At 50.8% G+C, this 21,841-nt stretch overlaps 2 protein-coding genes across 2 annotated transcripts; both read left to right on the top strand.

Annotated features, from left to right (window-relative positions):
- The first annotated feature begins 8,334 nt into the window (after positions 1-8,334).
- Positions 8,335-9,276, top strand: GJB5 (gap junction protein beta 5). Its single transcript, XM_073007519.1, has one exon. It carries the CDS (start codon positions 8,356-8,358, stop codon positions 9,175-9,177), a length of 822 nt encoding a protein of 273 aa, XP_072863620.1. The 5' UTR covers positions 8,335-8,355; the 3' UTR covers positions 9,178-9,276.
- Positions 9,277-10,744: 1,468 nt separating this feature from the next.
- Positions 10,745-13,357, top strand: GJB4 (gap junction protein beta 4). Its single transcript, XM_037996806.2, has 2 exons — positions 10,745-10,824; positions 11,970-13,357. The coding sequence occupies exon 2, from the start codon at positions 12,288-12,290 to the stop codon at positions 13,086-13,088; it is 801 nt and encodes a 266-aa protein (XP_037852734.2). The 5' UTR covers positions 10,745-10,824; positions 11,970-12,287; the 3' UTR covers positions 13,089-13,357.
- Positions 13,358-21,841: the final 8,484 nt, after the last annotated feature.

The following is a 21,841-nucleotide window of genomic DNA, read 5'->3' as shown; positions in this document are numbered from 1 at the left end:
CTGCCTCTGCCACGTGAGGACATGGCATTCCTCCTCTCTGAAGGACACAGTGTTTGAGGCACTGTCTTGGGAGCAGAGGCCACATCCTCACGAGAGGCCAGCACCTTGGTCTTGGACTTCCCAGCCTACAGAACTGTGAGAAAATAAATACCTATTCTTTATAAATCACCCAGTCTGTGGTAGTCTGTTGCAGCGGCATGAAACAGGCCAAGACAGCCCTCTCCCTCTCATTTTCTCATTTCATCCATGCAACAGCCCTACGAGCTACTTCTTATCACCCCCAAAACACACAAGTAAGGGAAACAGGGTCCAGAGGGTACAAGTCAGTCAACAAATATTTGTTAAACACCTACTATGCACCAGGCACTATTAAATGGCAAATCCAAGGTTACAGAGAGTATGTTTGGCTGCAAATAGCAGATGCCTAAATTAAACAGGCTGAAACAAAAGGAAAATGCAGTGGTTTATGTGCATGCAGGAAAGAAAACATTATGGCTAGGCTCCCAAGATAGATCAAGCTGGGGACTCCAGAGCCTTCCAAGTACTCACTTGCTCATCTTTTGTTTCTGTTTCCCTTTCTGCATCAGATTCATTGTCTCACTCAGCAAAGCAGTTTTTTCAAACAGCAGGCTGCTGACAATTCTGGAGCCTCACTTCTCACTATGTCTGTCATCAGATGGACACTCTCCCTATCCCATGTTCAAAAGTCCCAGGGAAGACCCCTTGGTAGATCAGCACGGGTTAAGTTGTCACATTGGACCAATCAACTGAGCAAGATCTGTATGACTGATTAGCTCAGTTGGGGGCCAGTCCCAGCCCTGAGCCAATCAACACTCAATGAGCGAAGATGCGGCTGGTTAGAGTGAGGATAGGCGAATTCCCTAGGAAATGAGATTGCTTCTCTGTTCAAACAAGAGATGTCTTAGTTTGGGCTCTCCCAAAAGCCAAGCCTGAGACAGGATTTGCATGCAAGTTGTTTATTTGGGAGGCCATCCCAGGAAACATCAGCATGGGAATGGGCAGTGAGTCAGAGAAGGGAAGAAAGCTAATGAAGGGTGTTTAATTGAGTGAGTTACCTCCGTGGGCAATGGAGCTTAATCATGCTGGGGACTGCTGGGAAACAGCAGAAAATGGCTTCATAGTCATCTCAATCAAAGGCTGAGGAGGCTGGATATTTTATACCCTAACTTCTATCGTCACTTGTTGAGGGCTCTTCCCAGTGGGGCATCAGTTCACTAACACTTCCAGCCTACCCCATTTGCAGGCAGAGGCCCAGAAGCCCGGAGAGCCCCAGGCAGAGTGGCAGGTGCTGGCCATTGGACCCTGGCCCTGCTTCTGTAAATCATTGTGCTGTACAAGGTCCTCTTAACCACCAAAATGGAGTATGCCAAGAGGACCTGGGGCTGACACTGATAGCCCCTGCTACATGTACTGACCACTTGATGGAACCAGATTTAAAATCCAGAGCTGTCTGGTTACTTTCAGTAAGTCAAGTGGTCCCCACACTGGACCATGACTCAGCAGAGATTCTGAGCATCCAGGCAAGAGCCCAACAGGAAGGTCCTTGGCCTTGGAACTCTTGGCTAGCAAGGGGAAATGTGGCAGCCAGTGGCCAAAGCTTCAAGAACTGCTCATAAGCCCTCAATACTCTAAAAGGAAGGCCCCAAATGGAACTGAGACAACCCGCCCAGAGACAACAAAACACTGTGAATGAGACCAGCGATTCAGCTTTAGTGTGGGCCGGGCTGGAGGGATGAAGATACCTAGAAGCATTGGCCCCAGTCTCAGGAATGGTGAGCCTCTCCGTGACCCAGCTCCCACAGAGCCTCAGAAACCATAGGGGGAGACCAAGGGGCACATTCCAGTTTCAGCCCCCTTGGGCTGAGCTTGGAAGCATGGGCAGAGCTGGTGGAGTAGGTCTAGAGGCCCAGGAAGGGAGGCATATCATAGGGGAAGAGCATGACTGTTCGTCCCAGGGGAAAAACAGATGTCCACCCAACAGGTCAGAAAGCAACAGCCCACAGAGTGGAAGAAAATGAATGTGTGGGACATGCCCACTGTAAATCACCATGTTTACATACATCCTCTCAAGCACTCCTCACAACAGCGCCCCCCACCCCTTCCACATTCTAAAGAAAGGAAACTAAGTCTCAGAGAGAAGAAATGAGTTGACCAAGGCCACATAGCTAAGGAGTAGAAATGGGGTTTGAGCCCAGGTCTGTGTGGATTCTGCCCATCACACAACTCTTTCCCTGTTTTCCAGGTTTGCCTCTTCTCTGTCATGCCCACCTTCCACCCCTCCCACCTCCAGCTCGCTCCTGGATTTCCAGCATCCCCCAAGTCCCATCCCTCAGTAAAAGAACAGCCATGAAGCTTCCACTGAAACCTGTCAGTTGATAATAAACCCACTCTCATGATAATAAACCCACTCCCATGATAATGATGCTCATCTAACTAACCTAATTACTTCTTAAAGTCCCACCTCCCAACACTGTTGCACTGGGGGTTAAGTTTCAGTACGTGAGAACATTGGGGGACACATTCCAAGCATAGCAGGGGGAGTGAGTGGGAAAAGTGGTGTATAGGTTCGTACAGATGTGTTTGGAATTAATGAGTTCAGTGCTATGTGTGCCGAATAGGAGCCACTTGAACTATCCAGGGCCACGAGGTGGCAGCAATAGTTGGAGTCCTCAGCCCCAAGCTGGTGGTAGGAGCCACAGCCTGTGGAGAGTGCACTGAGAGAAGAGAATCCAGCAGAGCTCTGGAGAGTGCTGGCATTTTAGGAAGCAGGCAGAGGGTTACTGGCAGAGGAGAAAGCTCCAGGCCTCAATTTACATCTTACTCTTTCGGAAAGGCTTTCCCTGCCTCCTGAAACTAGGTCTGGTTCTTCATTATACATTCTCTTGGCAATGTGCTTCTCCTTTGTGTCTATCACAATTGCGTTTTTAGAGTTATTGGTGTGTGTGTGTGTGTTTTTAATGTCTTATTTCCTCCCTTGACTGTAATCTTCAAGAGGACCATGCCCAGAGGTTGAACCATGAGAATCATGCTTACTGATCTATTTCCACCATCAGGCACAACACGTGGCACATAGTAGGTGCTGAATGAATATTTGACGATGAGTAAATGATTCTGTCTATCAAGCATAAGGGAGCCAACAGTGTGGCCAAATCCTTGGGTATGAAGATGTTGAAGCATTACAGTGTTAAGAGCACCGGCTCCGGAGCTCAGCTACCTGAATTCCAACCCCAGCTCTCCTGATTACTGATTGTGCAAGCCCAGGCAAGTTTCTTAGCCTCTCTGGGCCTCAGTTTTCCCATCTGGAACATGGGGCCATTGGAGCTCCTACCTCACAGGGTTATTTCTACCAGTGGCCCAACCACCTATCAAATCACCAAAATCAGTAACCTGTGAACCATCCTAGGTCAGCATCCTGCCTCACACCCTACATCCAGTCAGTCCCCAAAGCTGCCAGCTGTATTTACCAACTATTTCCCAAATCCAACCCTCTTGCTTATCTCTTGTCTAAATCATTGCAGTAACTTTCATACTGGTCTCACAAGCCCCTCCAGCCTCTTTTCTCAAACAGGGAGCTTTCTAAACACACAGTTGATCTTCATTATTCACAGATTCCGTATTGTGCTTTCTCTAGCTCACCACAATTTATTTCTAACCCAAAATTTACACTTGAGACACTTTCGTGGCCATTTATAATATAAATAGAGTGGCAAGAATTTGAGTCTCCCAATGCACATGTTCCCAGCTGTGACTGAATAAGGTGACATTCTGCTTTCCCCTTTCAGCTCTAATACTATAAACATATGTTCTACTGGAGGTCTACTTAGTGCCATGTTTGTCTCATTTCTTGCTTTTTGCTGGGCTTTTGCTGTTTGAAATGGCCTGAGTATAGTGCTGAAGTGCCATCTAGTGTTTCTTTTTTTTTTTTTTTTTTTTTTTTTTTTGAGACGGAGTCTCGTTCTGTGACCCAGGCTGGAGTGCAGTGGCCGGATCTCAGTTCACTGCAAGCTCCGCCTCCCGGGTTCACGCCATTCTCCTGTCTCAGCCTCCTGAGTAGCTGGGACTACAGGCACCCGCCACCTCGCCCCGCTAGTTTTTTGTATTTTTTAGTAGAGACGGGGTTTCACCGTGTTGGCCAGGATGGTCTCGATCTCCTGACCTCGTGATCTGCCCGTCTCGGCCTCCCAAAGTGCTGGGATTACAGGCTTGAGCCACCGCGCCCTGCCGCCATCTAGTGTTTCTAAGCACACGAAGACTATGGTGGGCCTTATGGAAAAAATATGTGTGTCAGACAAGCTTCATTCAGTCGAGTTATAGTGGTGTTGGCTATAAGTCCAATATTAATGAGTCAACAATATATATTAAACAAGGTGTCTTCAGAAACACACATAAAACAGACTTCTGTATTGATCGGTTGATAACCACATTGCAAACAGAAGCTTGCAGGAACCTAACCTCCTATGTCCTCTAGGAAGAATGCTTCAAATATGCACTAACTTGGTGTTTGTGGTGACTTATAGAATATAACTACCTTGAATAATGAGAATCAGAGGTACCAATCTGACCATGTCTCTTCCTTTTTTAGAACTCACTCCTGCCTCAGCACAAATGTAAAAATAGAAAAAAGAAAAGAATTCCCTCATGCCTCCCTCTGCACCCAAGATAAATTCAGACTCCTTAGCATGACATTCCAGGTCCTTCATGGTCTGGAAGGTCTTTGCTGACCTTCCAGGCACCTGGCCATGTGGTGCCCCCACCACTACCCAGCCCATTCTCTAATGCTCTGCCATTATCTTTCACAAAGGTCCTCTGCACATTATGTGCCCACTGCCTCAAAGGCTCCTCCTCACTCAGCATCTCTTCTTGGTGAACTCCTATACATCCTTCAAGACCCAGCTTAAATGTTACCTTCCCTGGGTCTCCCTCTGGCAGAACTTAAAACTACCTTCTCTATCTATGTCTTTTCTAGGACTTCTCCCAATGTTGTAACTGATCTCTTTATATGCCTCCTCTCTCCTGTACTTGGCAACAGCTTTCTGGAAAAAGCCTGAAGGAGTATAGAAATGTGTGACTCTCTGTAGGGTGTATGCATTTCACACACCATTCATTCAATAAGTACAAATTGAAGCCTAACTGGACAAGACACCAGGCACCATTCTGGGCACAAGGGGTAGAGCAGTGAATAAAATAAAGCCACTGCTGCATGTGTGTGCAACACTATGCCCATAATTGTGGCCTGTGTGTAAGAGTATGCACATGTGAAGCCACATTGTGTTTGCTTGTGGACATGTGGTGTTTGTGGCTGCCGAATACTTTGTTGAATCCTGACCCTATGTGACCTGCTGATACAGGGCGCCTTGGAAGTTAATTAGGCCAACAGACTGTGTCTGTGCACTAACGAGAAGCCTTCCCCAGGCACCCCCGCCCACCTTCTCCACCTCTCCTGTGGTTCCTGCCTGGCATGGGTTTGGCCTTTTTAACCCAAAGACAACATGCATCCAAATGAGATTTTCTCTAGTGAATATGTCTCTCTCTCCCTCCCTTCTCCTCTGCCTTCCCTGTATCTCAAAAAGAAAAGGCCTAGGAATAAGGAAAAGGGGGAGGAAGAAATATTTTTTTGAGGACATACTATGCGGCAGGCCTGTGCTGGGCAGTTTACACACATTACAGGCAATTGCAGACAGGGCTTCCCTTGTGCCAGGCACTGTTCTAAGCACTTTACCCCTACGGCTGGGTTAATTCATGCATCCACCCTGTGAGGTAGGAGTTGTTCTTTTCCTGCTTTCACAGAGAAGGCGAGGCATCACACGGTGAGAAAGTGGCAGAGCTGGGATTCAGGCCTCAGCTTCTCCCACACAAGCCCACAGATGGAAGGATGAATAAGGAGTCAGAGTGGACCTGTGCCTCTCCCCTGAGAGGATACCAGGATTCGAGGCTCAGTGTCCTTGGAAGAGTGAACCCCTCAGTTTCCTGAGCCTCCTCAGAAGCAGTCTGGGGAGGCTGGGGCCCAGCCAATGGCAGTGCAGGCCCCAACTCCTCCTCCTCCCGGGCTGGGCCGGCACACCCGACAGGCTCTGTCCTGGGAACAGGCTTCAACGGGCTTCCCCAAAAACCTTCCCCGCTTCTGGATATGAAATTCCAGCTGCTTGCTGAGTCCTATTGCCGGCTGCTGGGAGCCAGGAGAGCCCTGAGGAGTAGCCACTCAGGTAAGGGCATCTGTGTCTGCATGTGCCCTGCCCCTTGGCATACGTGGCAGGACACTTCTCTGCTGGGGAGTCGGGGGAGGTGGCCTGGACATATCCACCGCCCTGTGTCCTGGTGGTGGAGGAATAAGGGGCTCTGGGTTCTTTCAGCTCTCCCCAACCAGGCAAAGGTGGGAGCAGGGAACTGAGTGGGAGAGGAGCTAAGAAGGGACCAGGCCGGAAACTCAGCAGGCAGGGTAGCTCTGCCTGGGCCTGCAAAGCCCTGCCCCACTCCTCTCCAAGTAGGGATGGGCTGGGTGACAGCCCCTGGGGGCTAAAGGTGGAGCCTCCCTGGGTGTTCCCTGAGAAGCTGCCAGGAGTCTCGCCTACCTTAGACAGGACTGAGAATGCAAGCTGGTGATTCAGATCAGAGGCCCCCCACCCCCCTACCCCCACCCCCACCCATCCGCCGTCCAACCCCCAGCCACCCTCATCCAGGATCCACACACAACGGGGAGGACAGAATCCATCTGCACACAAACAGACAGGCAGCTCACTGAAACTTGAGGAAAGGGTCTGAGGCCTAAGGCTGGGCAGTTCCCGAAGGGTAGGCTCTAGAGCCAGCCTGCCTGGGTTCCAATCCTAGCCCTGCCACTTACTAGCTGTGTTACATTGAACAAGTTAATTAATCCCTCTGTGTTCCTCTTTCCTCGTCTGTAAATTCAGAATAAAAAATATGCCCTTTCCTAAGGTTGCTGTGAAGGAATAATGTACTGATTCATGCAAAGAACTTAGAGCGGTGCCCGGCACGGCGATGGATATTGGCTATTATCACTGCTCTGCTTTGTCTCTGTGGAGGCTCGGGACAGCCTGGTGGGCTTCAGCCTGGACCAGCACGGGAAGACCGTCCTGAGCCCTTTAGTGGCTAGGCAGGCAGGTTCCTTGGGGCCCCAGGGTGCACCGCTGGTCGAAACCACAGTGCATGGGTCCCAGTGGACACACCCCCATCCCCAGGAGTCAGGCAGAGGACTCGCAGCTGAGGACGTGGGGACCCCTTACTCTGCAGTCACGGTCCTTACCTGGAGGTGAATCTGATTCTGTGAGTCCCTCAGGCCAAATTCACCAGCAGAACTGACAGGAGCAGCATTTCTCACTTGATGTCTTGACAAGGCTGTTCCACAAGATGATAAAAGGAGGAAAAGGGCCTCTGTGGGCAAAGGAGTTTGGGCAATGCCACATATTTCATACCTCTTTTGGTGAATTTATTAGTGAGCTTCTTAGCACAGTTGAGCAAAAGAACCCTATTTAACTTTACTAAACCCAACGTTTGCCAACTTTTCTTGACACAGAATCCTCTTCTCTCACTTCTCCTATTGCCAACCTACGGGACAGGGTTCCAGGGAACACTGTTTGGGAAACACTGGAATACCAGGCTACTCTAGGAAGCCTACTGCATGAGGAGAATTTATTGCCGCCTGGTTTAGCTTTCAGCTGGATTGCATTGGCATGCTTCGGATGAGTGGCACTGAGCAGGACTCTGCCTGGCTAATTACAGAGTGTTAGAGCAGATGGGGGCTTGGGGACAAGGTTCCAGCCTCCTTTCCAGTCCCATCTCTGAGCCAAGAAAAGAACAAAGAGCAGGTTCCCCTGGGGAAGGGACTGTCTGAGAAGAGGTAGCAGTGCTCAGAAAGGAGAGAACCATCTCAAGGCTCAGCCCCCTGAGGAGGGCCAGGGTTGAAACAGAAGGAGCAGGCAGAATGTCCCAACTCCAGAAGAAGCAAGCAGAATGTCCCAACCCCATAAGTCTTCACTCTGCAGAACCCCAAGACCAGAGCCTCAGGCCCTGGGAGGAATGAGTGGCTCCCTGGACCTGCCCTCATCCACTTTTATTGGTAAGAGTTGGGTTCTGGACTTAATTACCTATGCTCAAATCCCAGCTCTGCACCTAATAGTTGTGTAACCTTGTATAATGCCTCTAAACCTCAGCTTCCTCCCTCTATAAAATGGGGACAGTAATAGAACCCAGCTCCTCTAGTGGTGGTGAGGATGAAATGCAATGACATATTTCTACAAAGTGCTCAGAGCGAGTCTGTGATAAATGTAGGAAATTGTTGTTCTCGTTTCCGTGCAGTAGCAGCTGACGCGTGGGTCCACCATGAACTGGAGTATCTTTGAGGGACTCCTGAGTGGGGTCAACAAGTACTCCACAGCCTTTGGGCGCATCTGGCTGTCTCTGGTCTTCATCTTCCGCGTGCTGGTGTACCTGGTGACGGCCGAGCGTGTGTGGAGTGACGACCACAAGGACTTCGACTGCAACACTCTCCAGCCTGGCTGCTCCAACGTCTGCTTCGATGAGTTCTTCCCTGTGTCCCATGTGCGCCTCTGGGCCCTGCAGCTTATCCTGGTCACGTGCCCCTCCCTGCTCGTGGTCATGCACGTGGCCTACCGGGAGGTTCAGGAGAAGAGGCACCGAGAAGCCCATGGGGAGAACAGTGGGCGCCTCTACCTGAACCCCGGCAAGAAGCGGGGTGGGCTCTGGTGGACATACGTCTGCAGCCTAGTGTTCAAGGCCAGCGTGGACATCGCCTTTCTCTATGTGTTCCACTCACTCTACCCCAAATATATCCTCCCTCCTGTGGTCCAGTGCCACGCAGATCCATGTCCCAATATAGTGGACTGCTTCATCTCCAAACCGTCAGAGAAGAACATTTTCACCCTCTTCATGGTGGCCACAGCTGCCATCTGCATCCTGCTCAACCTCGTGGAGCTCATCTACCTGGTGAGCAAGAGGTGCCACGAGTGCCTGGCAGCAAGGAAAGCCCAAGCCATGTACACAGGTCATCACCCACATGGCACCACCTCTTCCTGCAAACAAGATGACCTCCTTTCGGGTGACCTCATCTTTCTGGGCTCAGACAGTCATCCTCCTCTCTTACCAGACCGCCCCCGAGACCATGTGAAGAAAACCATCTTGTGAGGGGCTGCCTGGACTGGGCTGGCAGGTTGGGCCTGGATGGGGAGGCTCTAAGCCTCTTGCATAGGTGCAACCTGAGAGTGGGGGAGCTAAGCCGTGAGGTAGGGGCAGGCAAGAGAGAGGATTCAGACGCTCTGGGAGCCAATTCCCAGTCCTCCGCTCCAGCCACCTGCCCCAGCTGGACGGCATTGGGCCAGTTCCCCCTCTGCTCTGCAGCTCGGTTTCCTTTTCTAGAATGGAAATAGTGAGGGCCACCGCCCAGGGTTGGAGGGAGGCGGGCATTCATAGAAGAACACACATGCGGGCACCTTCATCATGTCTGGCCCACTGTCAGGGCTTAATAAAAGTCAACTCGTTTGCTGGTTCCAGGTGCCCTCCGGTTGTGCGGCCTTTGTGACCCTCACATGTTCATGGTGTCAATCTCTCTGCCCCCGCAAAGGGCTGCACTTGGTCCAGTCTGATGAGAGGCATCCTCTCTTCCAGAAAGGGGGCGCCCCAGTACTCCAGGGGATGTGCTACTTGCTCAAGCTCCCATCTAGCCTTTATCCCCCATGGCAAGTTTAGGCCTATGGGTTGTCTGCAGAGAGAATGGAGCTTAGTCCACAGGGAGCTGTACGTTGCAGTGGGAAGTTCATGAACTCAGAATGCCTGTGTCAAATCCAAGTTCCACCAGGACTCTGGGAAAGTAACTTTAGCTTCTCTCCAAAATTGGTTAATAATACCTAGCCTGTGGGGTTGTGCTGAGGACTGATGAGCTCATGGCTGTGGACAGGGTTAGCCAGCTGTAAAAGGACACATAAATGTTAATCATTGGTATTAGGAAGTGCTCGATAATGCCTGTGGGAAATGAGGCAGAAGGCCCCTCCCTAGCTGCACATTAACCTTCATCGTCCCAGCCGGAACACAGGTCCCAGGCCCCCCACCAGCATATGTGGGGTCACACTCCAGCTTCCCTGGAGGCCTTCCCCAGGACCCACAGAGGAAGAACAGCGATGCTGTGTCTGGCCCTGTGCTAACTGGGGCATTTCATGCTGCTGACCTGCATTCCTTGCCTCCACCAGGGCTGTGGGTGCCCTGGTCTAGAAAAGTCATAGTTGACCCTTCCCATCCCCTACACAATCCAAGAGCTTCCCAGGCTCCAATCCCAGAAATATCCCACCACCAGAAGGGGATGCATTCCTGCACTAAATTACGGTTGCCCCTTTCCGTAGATGTCAGCTGCTGAGGACCTCAGAATCAGGCTTCCCAGGAAAAGGGCAGGAGAGAGGGCAAGGAGGCAGGGCAAGGAGGCAATGGGAAGGGGACACGGTCAATCCCACTGGTGCTGTCCTAGGCCTGAGCATAATGATGTCCTGAACCCCACAGAGCAGTCTCACCCACATACCTGCCTGCCTGGGAGCCAGGCCCAGCCATGCCCAGCCGGGCTAGAGAGGAGGCGTGGGCCAGGAGAGAAGAGCCACAGGTGTTTGCTCTGAATATGTGCCCGGGGAAATCCGCCCTCCTGCCTGCCCACCCAATCACTCTCGCTTGGCTCATTGGCCCAGAAAGCCCCACCCAGCAGGGGAGTGAGGAACAAAAGCTGCCTCCAGGAGGTCCTGAGGCAGACGGACAAGCCTAAGGACAAGGGAGGAGCTACTGGACCCAAGAAGGGTGAGGACTGAATAGGGCAGCAGGCTGGCCGGAAGAAAGCAACCAGCTGAGCTGAGGATATCCAAGGGATCTCAGGCTGTGGGCTGGGCTTTAGGGAGGCAGTCAGAGGCTCAGGGTCCCTAAAGGATCCCCAGGGAAGTGCCAAGGAGGAGAAGGAATGTCCTGGCTGACCTAAGGGAGGACAGAAGATTAGGGAAGAGGGGGGATCAGGAAGTAATGGGTTTCAGTTCAGTTTAACAAACATCTATTGTGTGTCCACTGGGCCAGGCCAGTGCTGGGTGCTAGGGAGACAGAGGTGAAGAGCCTGCCCTCTAGCAGCTGACAGTATGGCAAAAAAAATAAGACAGGTGAATAGACCATTTGGGTACAGGCGATACCTCTTGCTTGGAAAATGTCCCAGGCACACGATGTCTGAAGAGGCTGAGAGCAGAGTCAGTGATTGGGGATAGAGAGGGAGGAGGGTAGGAGGAGGGGAGGGTTTGGAGATGGAGCCTGATGGGGACTCCAGACAAGGGGGTGTGGCGGTCAGAGTCCACAGGACAGGGGCCTGAGAGGAAATAATGGAAATGCGGCTAGCAAACAGCCACTAAATGAACAGAGGAGGGGGTGCCCTGAGAGAAAGTAAATGGGGAGTCCAGACCATGCCAGAATCCATCCTGGGTCCTTCCTAAAGCTGGAATGGTTGGAATTCCAGAGGAACCCACTGTGGTCAAGACAGTCAGCCCTCAGACCCCAGCATCAATACATGGGTTGGCAGGGATGATATCAAGTCCCCATGATTCCAAAGCACCTCTGTTTAGTTTGGGAGGGAATGCCAGGGCTGAGAACCTTCCTGGAGCCAGAGGCAAGAAGTAAGGATGAAGATTGTTCTGGGATTTACCAAGGGGCTGATGTGAACATCCCCAGCACAGGGCCAGGCTCCTGCTGGTATTCAGTAAAAATGGGATGGATCTGACAACTGATAAGGGTACGTTCCCACCCTTCCTGCCCTGGCCCAGCCCTGACAGCTGACGGGAGAGCAGATCATCCAATTCAAACCTTCCCACAATCTCTTTAGAAGTCATGGGCTGAAACATGGGGTAATAGAGGTTGGCTGGCATGTCCATGCAGGATGATTGTCTTCACATGTATCTATTACCTTGCAGAATAAAATAGACCCTGATTTTGGAACCCAAAGGCCAAAGTGCAAGACTCTGCTACTTCCATCTGTGGACCCTTGGGCAGGTATCTCTGGGCCTTCACTTACTCTTTGTGAAATGGGGACAGGGGCAATCCCTACCCTACCAAGTCATTGGGAGTGAGGACATGATGACACGGTGATTGTGAAAAGATTTTTTCCATCGCACCAGCATTAAGCGTGCCCATCTCCAGGTTCCCCCAGGCCTCAAGGCTCCTAAGGCCTGAGTGGGTGGGTAGCACCCAGGTATAGATCTTCCACGTGCAGTACCCGGGACACAGCCAGCATGAACTGGGCATTTCTGCAGGGCCTCCTGAGTGGCGTGAACAAGTACTCCACGGCTCTGAGCCGCATCTGGCTGTCTGTGGTGTTCATCTTTCGCGTGCTGGTGTACGTGGTGGCAGCGGAAGAGGTGTGGGACGATGAGCAGAAGGACTTTGTCTGCAACACCAAGCAGCCCGGCTGCCCCAACGTCTGTTATGACGAGTTCTTCCCCGTGTCCCACGTGCGCCTCTGGGCCCTGCAGCTCATCCTGGTCACGTGCCCCTCGCTGCTCGTGGTCATGCACGTGGCCTACCGTGAGGAACGGGAGCGCAAGCACCGCCTGAAACACGGGCCCAATGCCCCGTCCCTGTACAACAACCCGAGCAAGAAGCGGGGCGGGCTGTGGTGGACGTACTTGCTGAGTCTCATCTTCAAGGCCGCTGTGGATGCCGGCTTCCTCTATATCTTCCACCGCCTCTACAAGGATTACGACATGCCCCGCGTGGTGGCCTGCTCCGTGGAGCCTTGCCCCCACACTGTGGACTGCTACATCTCCCGGCCCACGGAGAAGAAGGTCTTCACCTACTTCATGGTGACCACAGCTGCCATCTGCATCCTGCTCAACCTCAGTGAGGTCTTCTACCTGGTGGGCAAGAGGTGCACGGAGATCTTCAGCCCCAGGCACCGGCGGTCTCGGCGCCGGGAATGCCTACCCGACACCTGCCCACCGTATGTCCTCTCCCAGGGAGGGCACCCTGAGGATGGGAACTCTGTCCTAATGAAGGCTGGGTCGGCCCCAGTGGATGCAGGTCGGTATCCATAATCTGCGAGGTCAGCAGATAAGATCACCAGGTCCCCCCCACCTGAGGCCACCCAGGAAAACAGGCAGGGGCAGGGGCATCCTTACTGCAGCAGGGTGGTGAGGAGGGTGGCTGTGGGGGCTCAGGAAGCTCACCCAGGGGCCAATGTGGGAGGTGGCGGGTAGTTTGGTCCCTGGGTCCTGAGCCTCAGGGGAGGGAGGTTGATGGTTGGTGGGGATTTTGTATATGGCAATAGTGTATGTCAAACCTCTTAATAAATATGATTTTCCCAGTACTTTGCAGACCAGATGGGGAGTGGCAGATAGGAAAACAGGGGTGGGGGGATTAGGTGGACCTCAGAGAGGATGCCAAGACAACTCGGTGAGCACCTGAGCACCAGAACCTCAGATCCAGGCTCACCCATCACCCCCCAACACACAGAGTGTGCCACCAGGTGGTGGTGGGGAGTGCCTAAAGGCAGAGGGTACTCCAGGGGCCTCTTGGTTCTACAACCAGCTGGCCAAAGCCGGAGGAGAGGAACCCCAGGGGACTCTGTGCCCAGCAGGAGCTGGTTCTCAGTGAGCGCCCATCACAGGAATGAGCGTGGGTTGGGCCTCCCTAGCCCTGCCCAGCACAGGTCCTGGATAGGTGAGTCCCCTCTGACGGTGGGAGGGGCAGGGCTGAGAGCAAGCCAGGAATGGGGGTCTGTCAAGGAGCCCAAGAGGCACATCCTACAGGCCAGGGCCCATTGAGAGTGTCTGAGCTGAAAGGTCCCTCGTGGATCCTGGAGTCTATGGAATTTCATGTTCTTTTTCACTGATACAACTTCCCCATCCCATACTCCCCCACCCCACCAGCACTCAGACTTTGGCAACTCCCAGAACCACACCTCCACCCTAACATGCCTCCGAGCCCCACCAAATGCCCACTAGACAATTTCCTGGGAGGCCCCCAGCCATCTCATGCTCGGACTCCCAAGCTGACCTCAGCAGCTCCCCACAGACTTGCCCCCTCGAAGATGCCCCGCCCCATCTCATGCAGGACACAGCTATTCACCCAACTGCCCAAGCCAGGGGAAGGGACAAGCCTGACATCCTTGTCCCTCATACCCCACATCCCCACTGGCACCAAATCCCACTGATTCCAGTCCCTAAATGCCACCTGAATCTGCTCTTCCTCTCCTTACGACAACCTAACTACCTACTGGACCTCCCCCATCTGCCTCCGCTACAGGGATGGAGTGATTTACCTGTCTATGCAACTGACCATGTCATTCCTCCTGCTTTAAAACTTCTTCCACCATCACCAGCCCCATGCCCTCAGCATGGCCCCCGCTGACCTGCCCCCCTCATCCTAGCTTCCTCCTCCTTTCTACCTGCCAGTAATACCAAAGGGCTCCTGATTCCCCAGGTAGACACGTCACATGGTGTCATTCTTCTTGCCTTTGTCATGCTATTTCCTCTGGCTAGAATGCCCTTCCCACCTTCTCTGTGACTCTACTTCAAAACTCTAGGACAGCTTTACCCATCTCTCCAAGTGCCAGCCTCACTTGTCCCTCTGCCACTCTCCCCAAATCAGAACTGTTACTTCCCCTGAGTGTCTCCTTATCAGTCTGTGAGCCCTTCACGGGCAGGTCACTGAGTCATCCAGGTCCCTGCTGCCTTCAGTAAATGCTTGTTGGATGAGTAAATAGTCTGTGAGCTGCTTGGGGGAAGGAACCAAGTCTTGTTCATCTGAATCTTCCACCACACCTATCCTGTGGAGTTCAGCAAAGCATTTGTTTGCTTGCTTTGCTTTGTTTCTGTTGTTGTTTTAACTAGAGCCAGCATCAAGGTCTCACCTTTAGGTAAGCAAACTTGAGTCTAGAAAGGGGAAGAGGCCCTTCAAGACCACACAGATCTGCTGAGTCTGTCAGGGGCTGTGTCCTCTGTGGTCCACGGGTAGCCTCCACACCCACCCCTGATTACGGCATAAGATCAAAGTCACCCGTCTTTAGGGCAGGCTCCCTGGGAGCAGAGCCAGAGGCAGGGGTTTGCGTGCATGTGAAGGAAGGAGCAAGTGGAGTGGGGGAGGGAGGGGCTGAGCTGAGCAGGGATGTAGATTCAGGGAGATGCAGCCTTGGCCCGATCCCTGTGGGATAAGGGGGCTTCAGATCATAAGTCTCACCACATTTCAGTCAGTGATTACTTCAGGCGCCCCCAGTGGCAGGAGGGTTGGCAGGAAGGGGTAGGTGGCTCTGGCTCAGTCAAAATCAATTCTTCAGGGGTAGCCATAAGCCATCAGCAGCCAATATTCACAGCATTTGGGGAATGGATGTCCCCCAGTAAAGGGGACATGGGCAGGGCACCGATACCATCTACTAGACTCCTTACTCCAGGAAACAAGAGTAGCTCCCACTTCCAATCCAGACCACAGCTGGACCACCAGCCCAAGAGAACAGGGTGGCAGTCCTGACCAGTTCAGAGCCAGAGAGCCCCACACTGCTCAGACCACAGTAGCTCCCAAGTCCAGGCCAGGGGATCCCACGATAGCCAACGCCCCGAAGATTCCAGATTCATCCTCCAGGGACAGCTGCTGGGTCCAGCTTATGGTGAGCTCACTCCAGGACCTGACAGCTCCCATGGCGACCTCTCTTTGGATGCTATTCCCAAAGGTCTCGAGTCCTGAGCCACTGAGCCAAGTGGGGACTTTCAGAGGAGCCTGGGACTAAGGACCACTTCAGCCATCAGGCCATCTTATCCTCAATCCCACCCACAATGTCAAGACTCACACTGCTCTCACCACCACTCACACCTGTCCACCTTCACCTTCTTGAAAAAATCCCTCTTTGCTTCCTCTTCTGCCCTCTGTCCTGCCCACATCATTGCGACCTATCTCTCCTCATTCATTGGAGACTGAGCCTATAGCCCAAGGCCTTCTCCTCCTGCTATTCTCTCATGACCCAAGGCCTCAGGGGTCACCTGTGCATCACCCTGTCCTTTCCGTCCCATGACTACCTTTGCCACAATATTTAGCTACCCACTAGCAGGACCCCATCCCAGACCTGGTCATCACCCAGAACTGTTCCACCTCTAGAGCCTTCCATTCCTGGAAATATTTGTTCTTTATTATTCACTTTTATGTGAAAGCTCCATATGAGGTGTTAAGGAGTCATCTGGGAAAAATCAGACACGGTCTCTGACCTCATGGAGCTTACATTCTAGAGAAGAGGACAGCTACCTAACTCATGGCACACTGGGGAAGCTGGGGAGAGAGGAAAGGGGATCTAACATCCAGGCATCCAGAAAAAGGCTCCCTGAGACATCTAGAGAAGGAGGATTTTGCCAAGCAAACGGGTGGAATTCCAGACAGAGGGGACAGCTTATGCAAAGGGAGAGCATGCCTGGTGACAAAGATGGGAAGAACCCAGGAGCGCTCAGGCCAGATGAGGGGCTCAGGTAGGAGTCAGGCTGGAGTAGACAGAGGCTGGATCCTTGTAGTGCTTTCTTTGTAAATCTCTGCTAATGACTTTGAACTTTATCCTAAGGACAACGACAAATCCCTAGAGAGATGGCCTGAACTAGGGTGTGCACCTTGGGGATGGAAAGAAGTAGATGGATTTAAGAAATGTTTACAAGATAGAATCCAAAACAAGTGGTGATTTAATTGGGTGTGGGGATCAAAGTGACACCCAAGTTTCTGGCTATGAATGATGGTACCATTTACTTGAGTGGGGAGGTGTGGATGACTTCAGTTTCAGACATGTTGAATTTAAGATATAAGTAAGATATCCTGGTTTTTCCCTCTCCTTCACGGATGACCTCAGCCCCTCGTCTAGTGTCTTCCATCTGCTACTACATTTATTAGTAGTGACTCCATTTTCAACACCTTGACCTCTCAGTTCCTTGATTTCAACAATCTTTTTATCCACCCTTCCAACCCACCCACCTGTGTGTTCGCACCCTAGGCCTGTCTACACCAAGAGCTGCATCATCTCCCAACCTGGTTCCCATTCCAGCAATCCTTCTGCCCCATCCACTGACCCAGCACTATGTTCCCCCCCACTTCCCATTCTCCCTGCCCTCCTTTCTCAGCTTAGACTCCACAGACCCCCAGATAATCACCAGCTCGCAGATGTCCTCCACTCCCTCACCTTCCCATGCCTCTCCAGTTCTCACCTGGCAAGACCCTAACTCCAGTTAAACCAGACTCTCCACATGGCACCTGTTCCTGAGCACCTGGAGGATAATATAACTGGACTGACTGGTCTCTATTTAAACTTCTGACCACAAAGTTCAAGTGGACACTCAGCACCTCTAAGAAATTCTATATTTTCCTAAAACTTTATCCCTACTCTCCAAAATGACTCTATCATGCCTTCTCCTCTTTCCTCAAACCTCCAGACGCCATTCTCCTAATCCTTCGTTTAAGCTGATAGGCGTCACACAGTGCTGGGAATAGAAGCAACGGGCCAGCTCAGCTCAGCCCACCACCACCACATCTGCCAAACTCACAGCATGAGCGGCTATTGGCCTTGCCTCCTCGCCTGTAGCATGGACAAAGCGTCCCTGCTCCTGGGACACTCCCCTCCACTTGGACAATGGACCCCTTCACCCCTCACCTGCTCTAGACTGTGCTCCACAGTTGGTGCCTCTCTCTCCTGCCTTGCCATTTCCCTTTCTACAAATATGCTATAATACTTTCATCTCTCTCTTTTTTTTTAATTCTCTCTTGACACTCCATTCTTCTCCAGCTGCTACCTCATTGCCAAAACAAGTCTTCTATACTTGCTGCCTCCACTTCCTTGTCGCTTTAACTTGTTCCAGTCAGGACTGCTCTTGTCAATATCCCCAAGGGCCTCCAAGCTGCCACATCCAGTGGTCCATTCTTTGACTTGGCCTAACTCCCTCAGAATCATTCAGCCATGGAGAGCTCCCTCCTCAAACATTGTCTTCTCTTGGCTTCCAGGCAGCATCTCTCCTGGCTTTACTCCCACCTCGCTGATGGGTCTTTCTTGATGTCCTTCAATGCCTCTCCTTCCTCTTCCTAAGCTCTAAATGCAAGATGCCCCAGAGCCCAGTTCTCTACCTTCTTTCCTCCTCTCTATACAATTCCCCTTCAGTGACCTGATCCAGTACCACCTATAAAACCATCCATAAACTGATGGCTCCCACATTGATATGTCCAGACCTAACTGTTCCTATGAGGGTCAGACTCCTGTATTCAACTTCCTATTGGTCATCTAACACAGAACTCCTAATTTCCCTAATCGAGAACAGATTTAAGCTTTCTCCAAGCCTTCCCCACCTTGAAAAATGTCATCCCCATCCATCCAGATGCTCAGTTCAAAAACCTGGAGTCTCTTTCCTCATAATCATATTGGCACCATTAGCAAGTTGTATTGGCTATCATTCCAAAATGCCATATTCAAAATCCATTCACTTAGTGACCATATCCAACACCCCAGTCTTTCCAAGTGCTTCAGTCCCAGGTGAAGACACCTTATTTCTACACCCAGACACCTGCAGCAGCTGGTCTCCCTGCCTCCACTCTTGTTCCCCTAAAATTCTTCTTCCACATAACAGCCTGAAATATCTTTCTAGCGTGTCAGTCAGATCAGTGGAGTCACTCCCTGACTTAAAATCCTCCAAGTGGCTTCCCATCATGGCCAGAAAAATAAATTTAAGCCAAATTCTACCATCACCTGTAAGGTCTTACAGGGTCAGACACTGACTACTGCTCCAAACCAACCTCCCTTCACTCTCCGCTCTTGCCATGCTCCACCCACACTGGCCTTCTCCCATCTTGGGGTCTTTGCACCTGCCTCGCTGACAGGGCTCTTCCCCTCCAGCTTGATATGTCTGTCTCCCCAGCATTCACATCTCAACTCAGACATCCCCTCTTCCAGGAGGTCCTTTCTGACCTACCCTCCTCACCCACCACACACCATCACTCTCCATTGTGTGACCTCATTTTATCTTCTTTGTAGCCCTTACTAGTACATGAAATTTTTTTACGTATTTATTATTTTTATTGCCTCACTGGGATGAGCTCCTTAAGAAGTGAGACTCTGCTGTCTTCACCCTTCTATCCTCCAGCACCTAGAATAGTGCTTGACGCATAGTAGGCATTCAATTAAAATGGGTTGACACTGATGATGGGCACCCAGAAGGAGACGTCTAGTAGGCTGTTGATGTAAGAGGGAAAAGGACTAGTCAGGAGATATCTATTTGGGAGTTGTCAGCATAAATGCCTGAATATAAGACACGATTTTGCTCCAAAATTGCCCTTTAGGAAGGAAGCTTTTGTCTTTCATTCAAGTCTTTACAAAGTCCCCTGCATTTGGGAGGCATGCTCTCAATTATTGCATTTTGAAACAACAAAACGCTCTTTGGGGAAAACTCATTAGCCTGAAATAACCTCAATCAATAAAGTTCTGGATATTCATGGTGGTTGCTTGGCAGAATCAGAAAAAAAAAAAAAAGTGAAGGCAAAAGCATTTCACATATATTGGATCATTATTCCCAAGGGCAGGACTTTACAATTGCAAGTATTGTCTTTGTAAGCAAACCCATTTTAAAAAATTACTTTAAAACAATAAAGGAAGTGGTTATGTTATGGAGATGACAAATACCTACTGGAAGATTTTTTTTATTTATGCAACCTAATATTAACCAGCCAGACTTTTATGGCAAAGAATAAAATCTCCAGCATCATACACTGATTCAAAAAGCACTATGTCTCAAATAACTTAGCCAGAAATAAAGTTTTTGTGTTTTTGTGTTTTTGTAAAATGTTGATAACAACCAAAGCTCTAATGATATGGACTCAGATGTTAGAGAAAAATGTTAAAAATTTAAATAAAATTACTTCATAAATCATGAGGAATGAAAAACTAATACTTCTTACTATATTATTTTATACAATTTGTGATTTTTAAAATGTATAACAAACTGAGTTAATAAAGTACACTTTATTTCAACCACACTAAGAGTTTATATATCCAAGTGAGCCCACACACATTTTTGAGGCTCTCCTCAATGGGAATATGGGAGGTTACATTTTATCTGGAGACATATCTGGGCCTCTATGGTAGTTGGGGACTTGAGCCTTGGGAGTGGGTAAGACCATATAGAAACTGGGGGAGAGATGAGAAAATACCCTAGGATGGAGACTTAAAGGTCAGATAACATGGGGGAAGATAGTTCCAGGCAGGGTAAGTAGAGATCATCCAAGCCACGGGAGTATGATGTCGTAGAGGAGGAAGATGGTGTCGCAGAAGCCACGAGAAGTGTTTCTAGGAGAAAGTGATCATCAGAGCCAAATGCTGACACAGGCCAAATCAAATAAGGACTGAAAAGTGTTCGTTCCATTCACAAGATGGTCATGGGTACCTGTGCAGGAGAATGGGATGTAGAAACCAGGTCCCAGGGCAGTGAAGGGACAGTGAGGGCCAGGCACATGGAAACAGGTGTGAACAACTGGCTGGTGAATGTGGCTGTGAGAAGAATAGGAAATGAGAGGGTGTTTGTTGGCAGGAGAATCAGCGGACCAGCGAAGATTTTTTTAATGATGGGAGAGGCTTGAGAATGTTTAAATAATCATGGGATGAATCCAGTAGAGGAGGGTCAAGGTCCCAAAGAGAGATGGAAGGAATGGGATCCAGAGCCAGAAGGAGGCTCAGACTTGGAGACTTGGACTAGAGAAGGAGGGTTGGCTATTGTATCAGGAGGGAAGAAGGAAATGGTGAGACGGGGGCAAGCCTTCCTATGCTCTGACTACAGCCTCCACCCCAGTCCCCTCACTTAGCTCCTCCCTCAACACCTGTTCATGACCCCATAGGCACTTCCAGACCCCACCCTGTGTCCTTCTCCCAATCTACCAGCCTCCCTGCCCTACATTCCCTTCCTTCTGCAGCCAGCCTAGGCCTGAGCTCCACAGTGTCTTTATTATGACCCTCAGCTCACGTGGGAGCTGCCTTCCCTACTAGACTGCAGGCTCTCTGAGGGCAGGAACAGTATCTGTCTGGTTTGGCAATGTATCCTCAGACCTCGCACCATGGCCAGTACACAGTAAAAGGGTAATGAATGTTTGCTGAGATGGTGACTGGAATGAATTGCTATCTCACAGCATCCCCACTACCCTCTGCCCCTCCTTCCTTAGCAGAACTCCAGGCCCCGATCAATCCAACAGGGCTTCTCTATCTCTCCATCCTGTGTTGGACTCTGCTAGAGTAAACCACGCAACCAAATAGAGTGAGGCCACTGCAAATTCTTGCTCTCCAGCCTAACCTGGGCGCTCGATGCCACCTAATGAATTCTGCTTTGGTCTCTCTGCTGTTGTACATGGTGGCAGCTTCCTCAATTTCTCCATTCTCCTCAAACTTTCTAGCACATTCCATCTTATTTACATCCTATTTCTTAAAGAAAGTAGAAGCTATCTGGGAAGAATGCTCTCTTCTCGACTGCCACCAAACCTACAGACCAGTTCTCATCCACCACCTCCCTCTCTCCTTTTCCTGCAGCACAAAGGGGTGGGCCCACTGTTAACTCTCTAAACTCTCGACCTGCGCATAGGATCCTCTTCCTCCCCAACCTCTTTGCTTTCTTCTGCATCTCTGACACCTACTGCTCTCCTGGATCTCTCAGCACTTAAGCATGCTCAGATCTTTCCCATCCAAAAACCAAAGCAAAACCCTTCCTTGACCCCATGTTCCCTGCAGCTACCTCCTTATCTTTCTCCTGGCTTTCACAACTGTGCTTCCTGAAACTGATGTCTACACTTACTGTCTCCACTT

Source organism: Chlorocebus sabaeus, chromosome 20 (genome assembly GCF_047675955.1).
Source record: "Chlorocebus sabaeus isolate Y175 chromosome 20, mChlSab1.0.hap1, whole genome shotgun sequence".
NCBI classification, from domain to species: Eukaryota; Metazoa; Chordata; class Mammalia; order Primates; family Cercopithecidae; genus Chlorocebus; species Chlorocebus sabaeus.
This window is presented reverse-complemented; position numbering and strand designations above follow the sequence as displayed.

Coding starts and splice junctions, on each gene's coding strand:
- GJB5 (XM_073007519.1), top strand. CDS start 8,356: ATGAACTGGAGTATCTTTGAGGGACTCCTGAGTGGGGTCAACAAGTAC.
- GJB4 (XM_037996806.2), top strand. CDS start 12,288: ATGAACTGGGCATTTCTGCAGGGCCTCCTGAGTGGCGTGAACAAGTAC.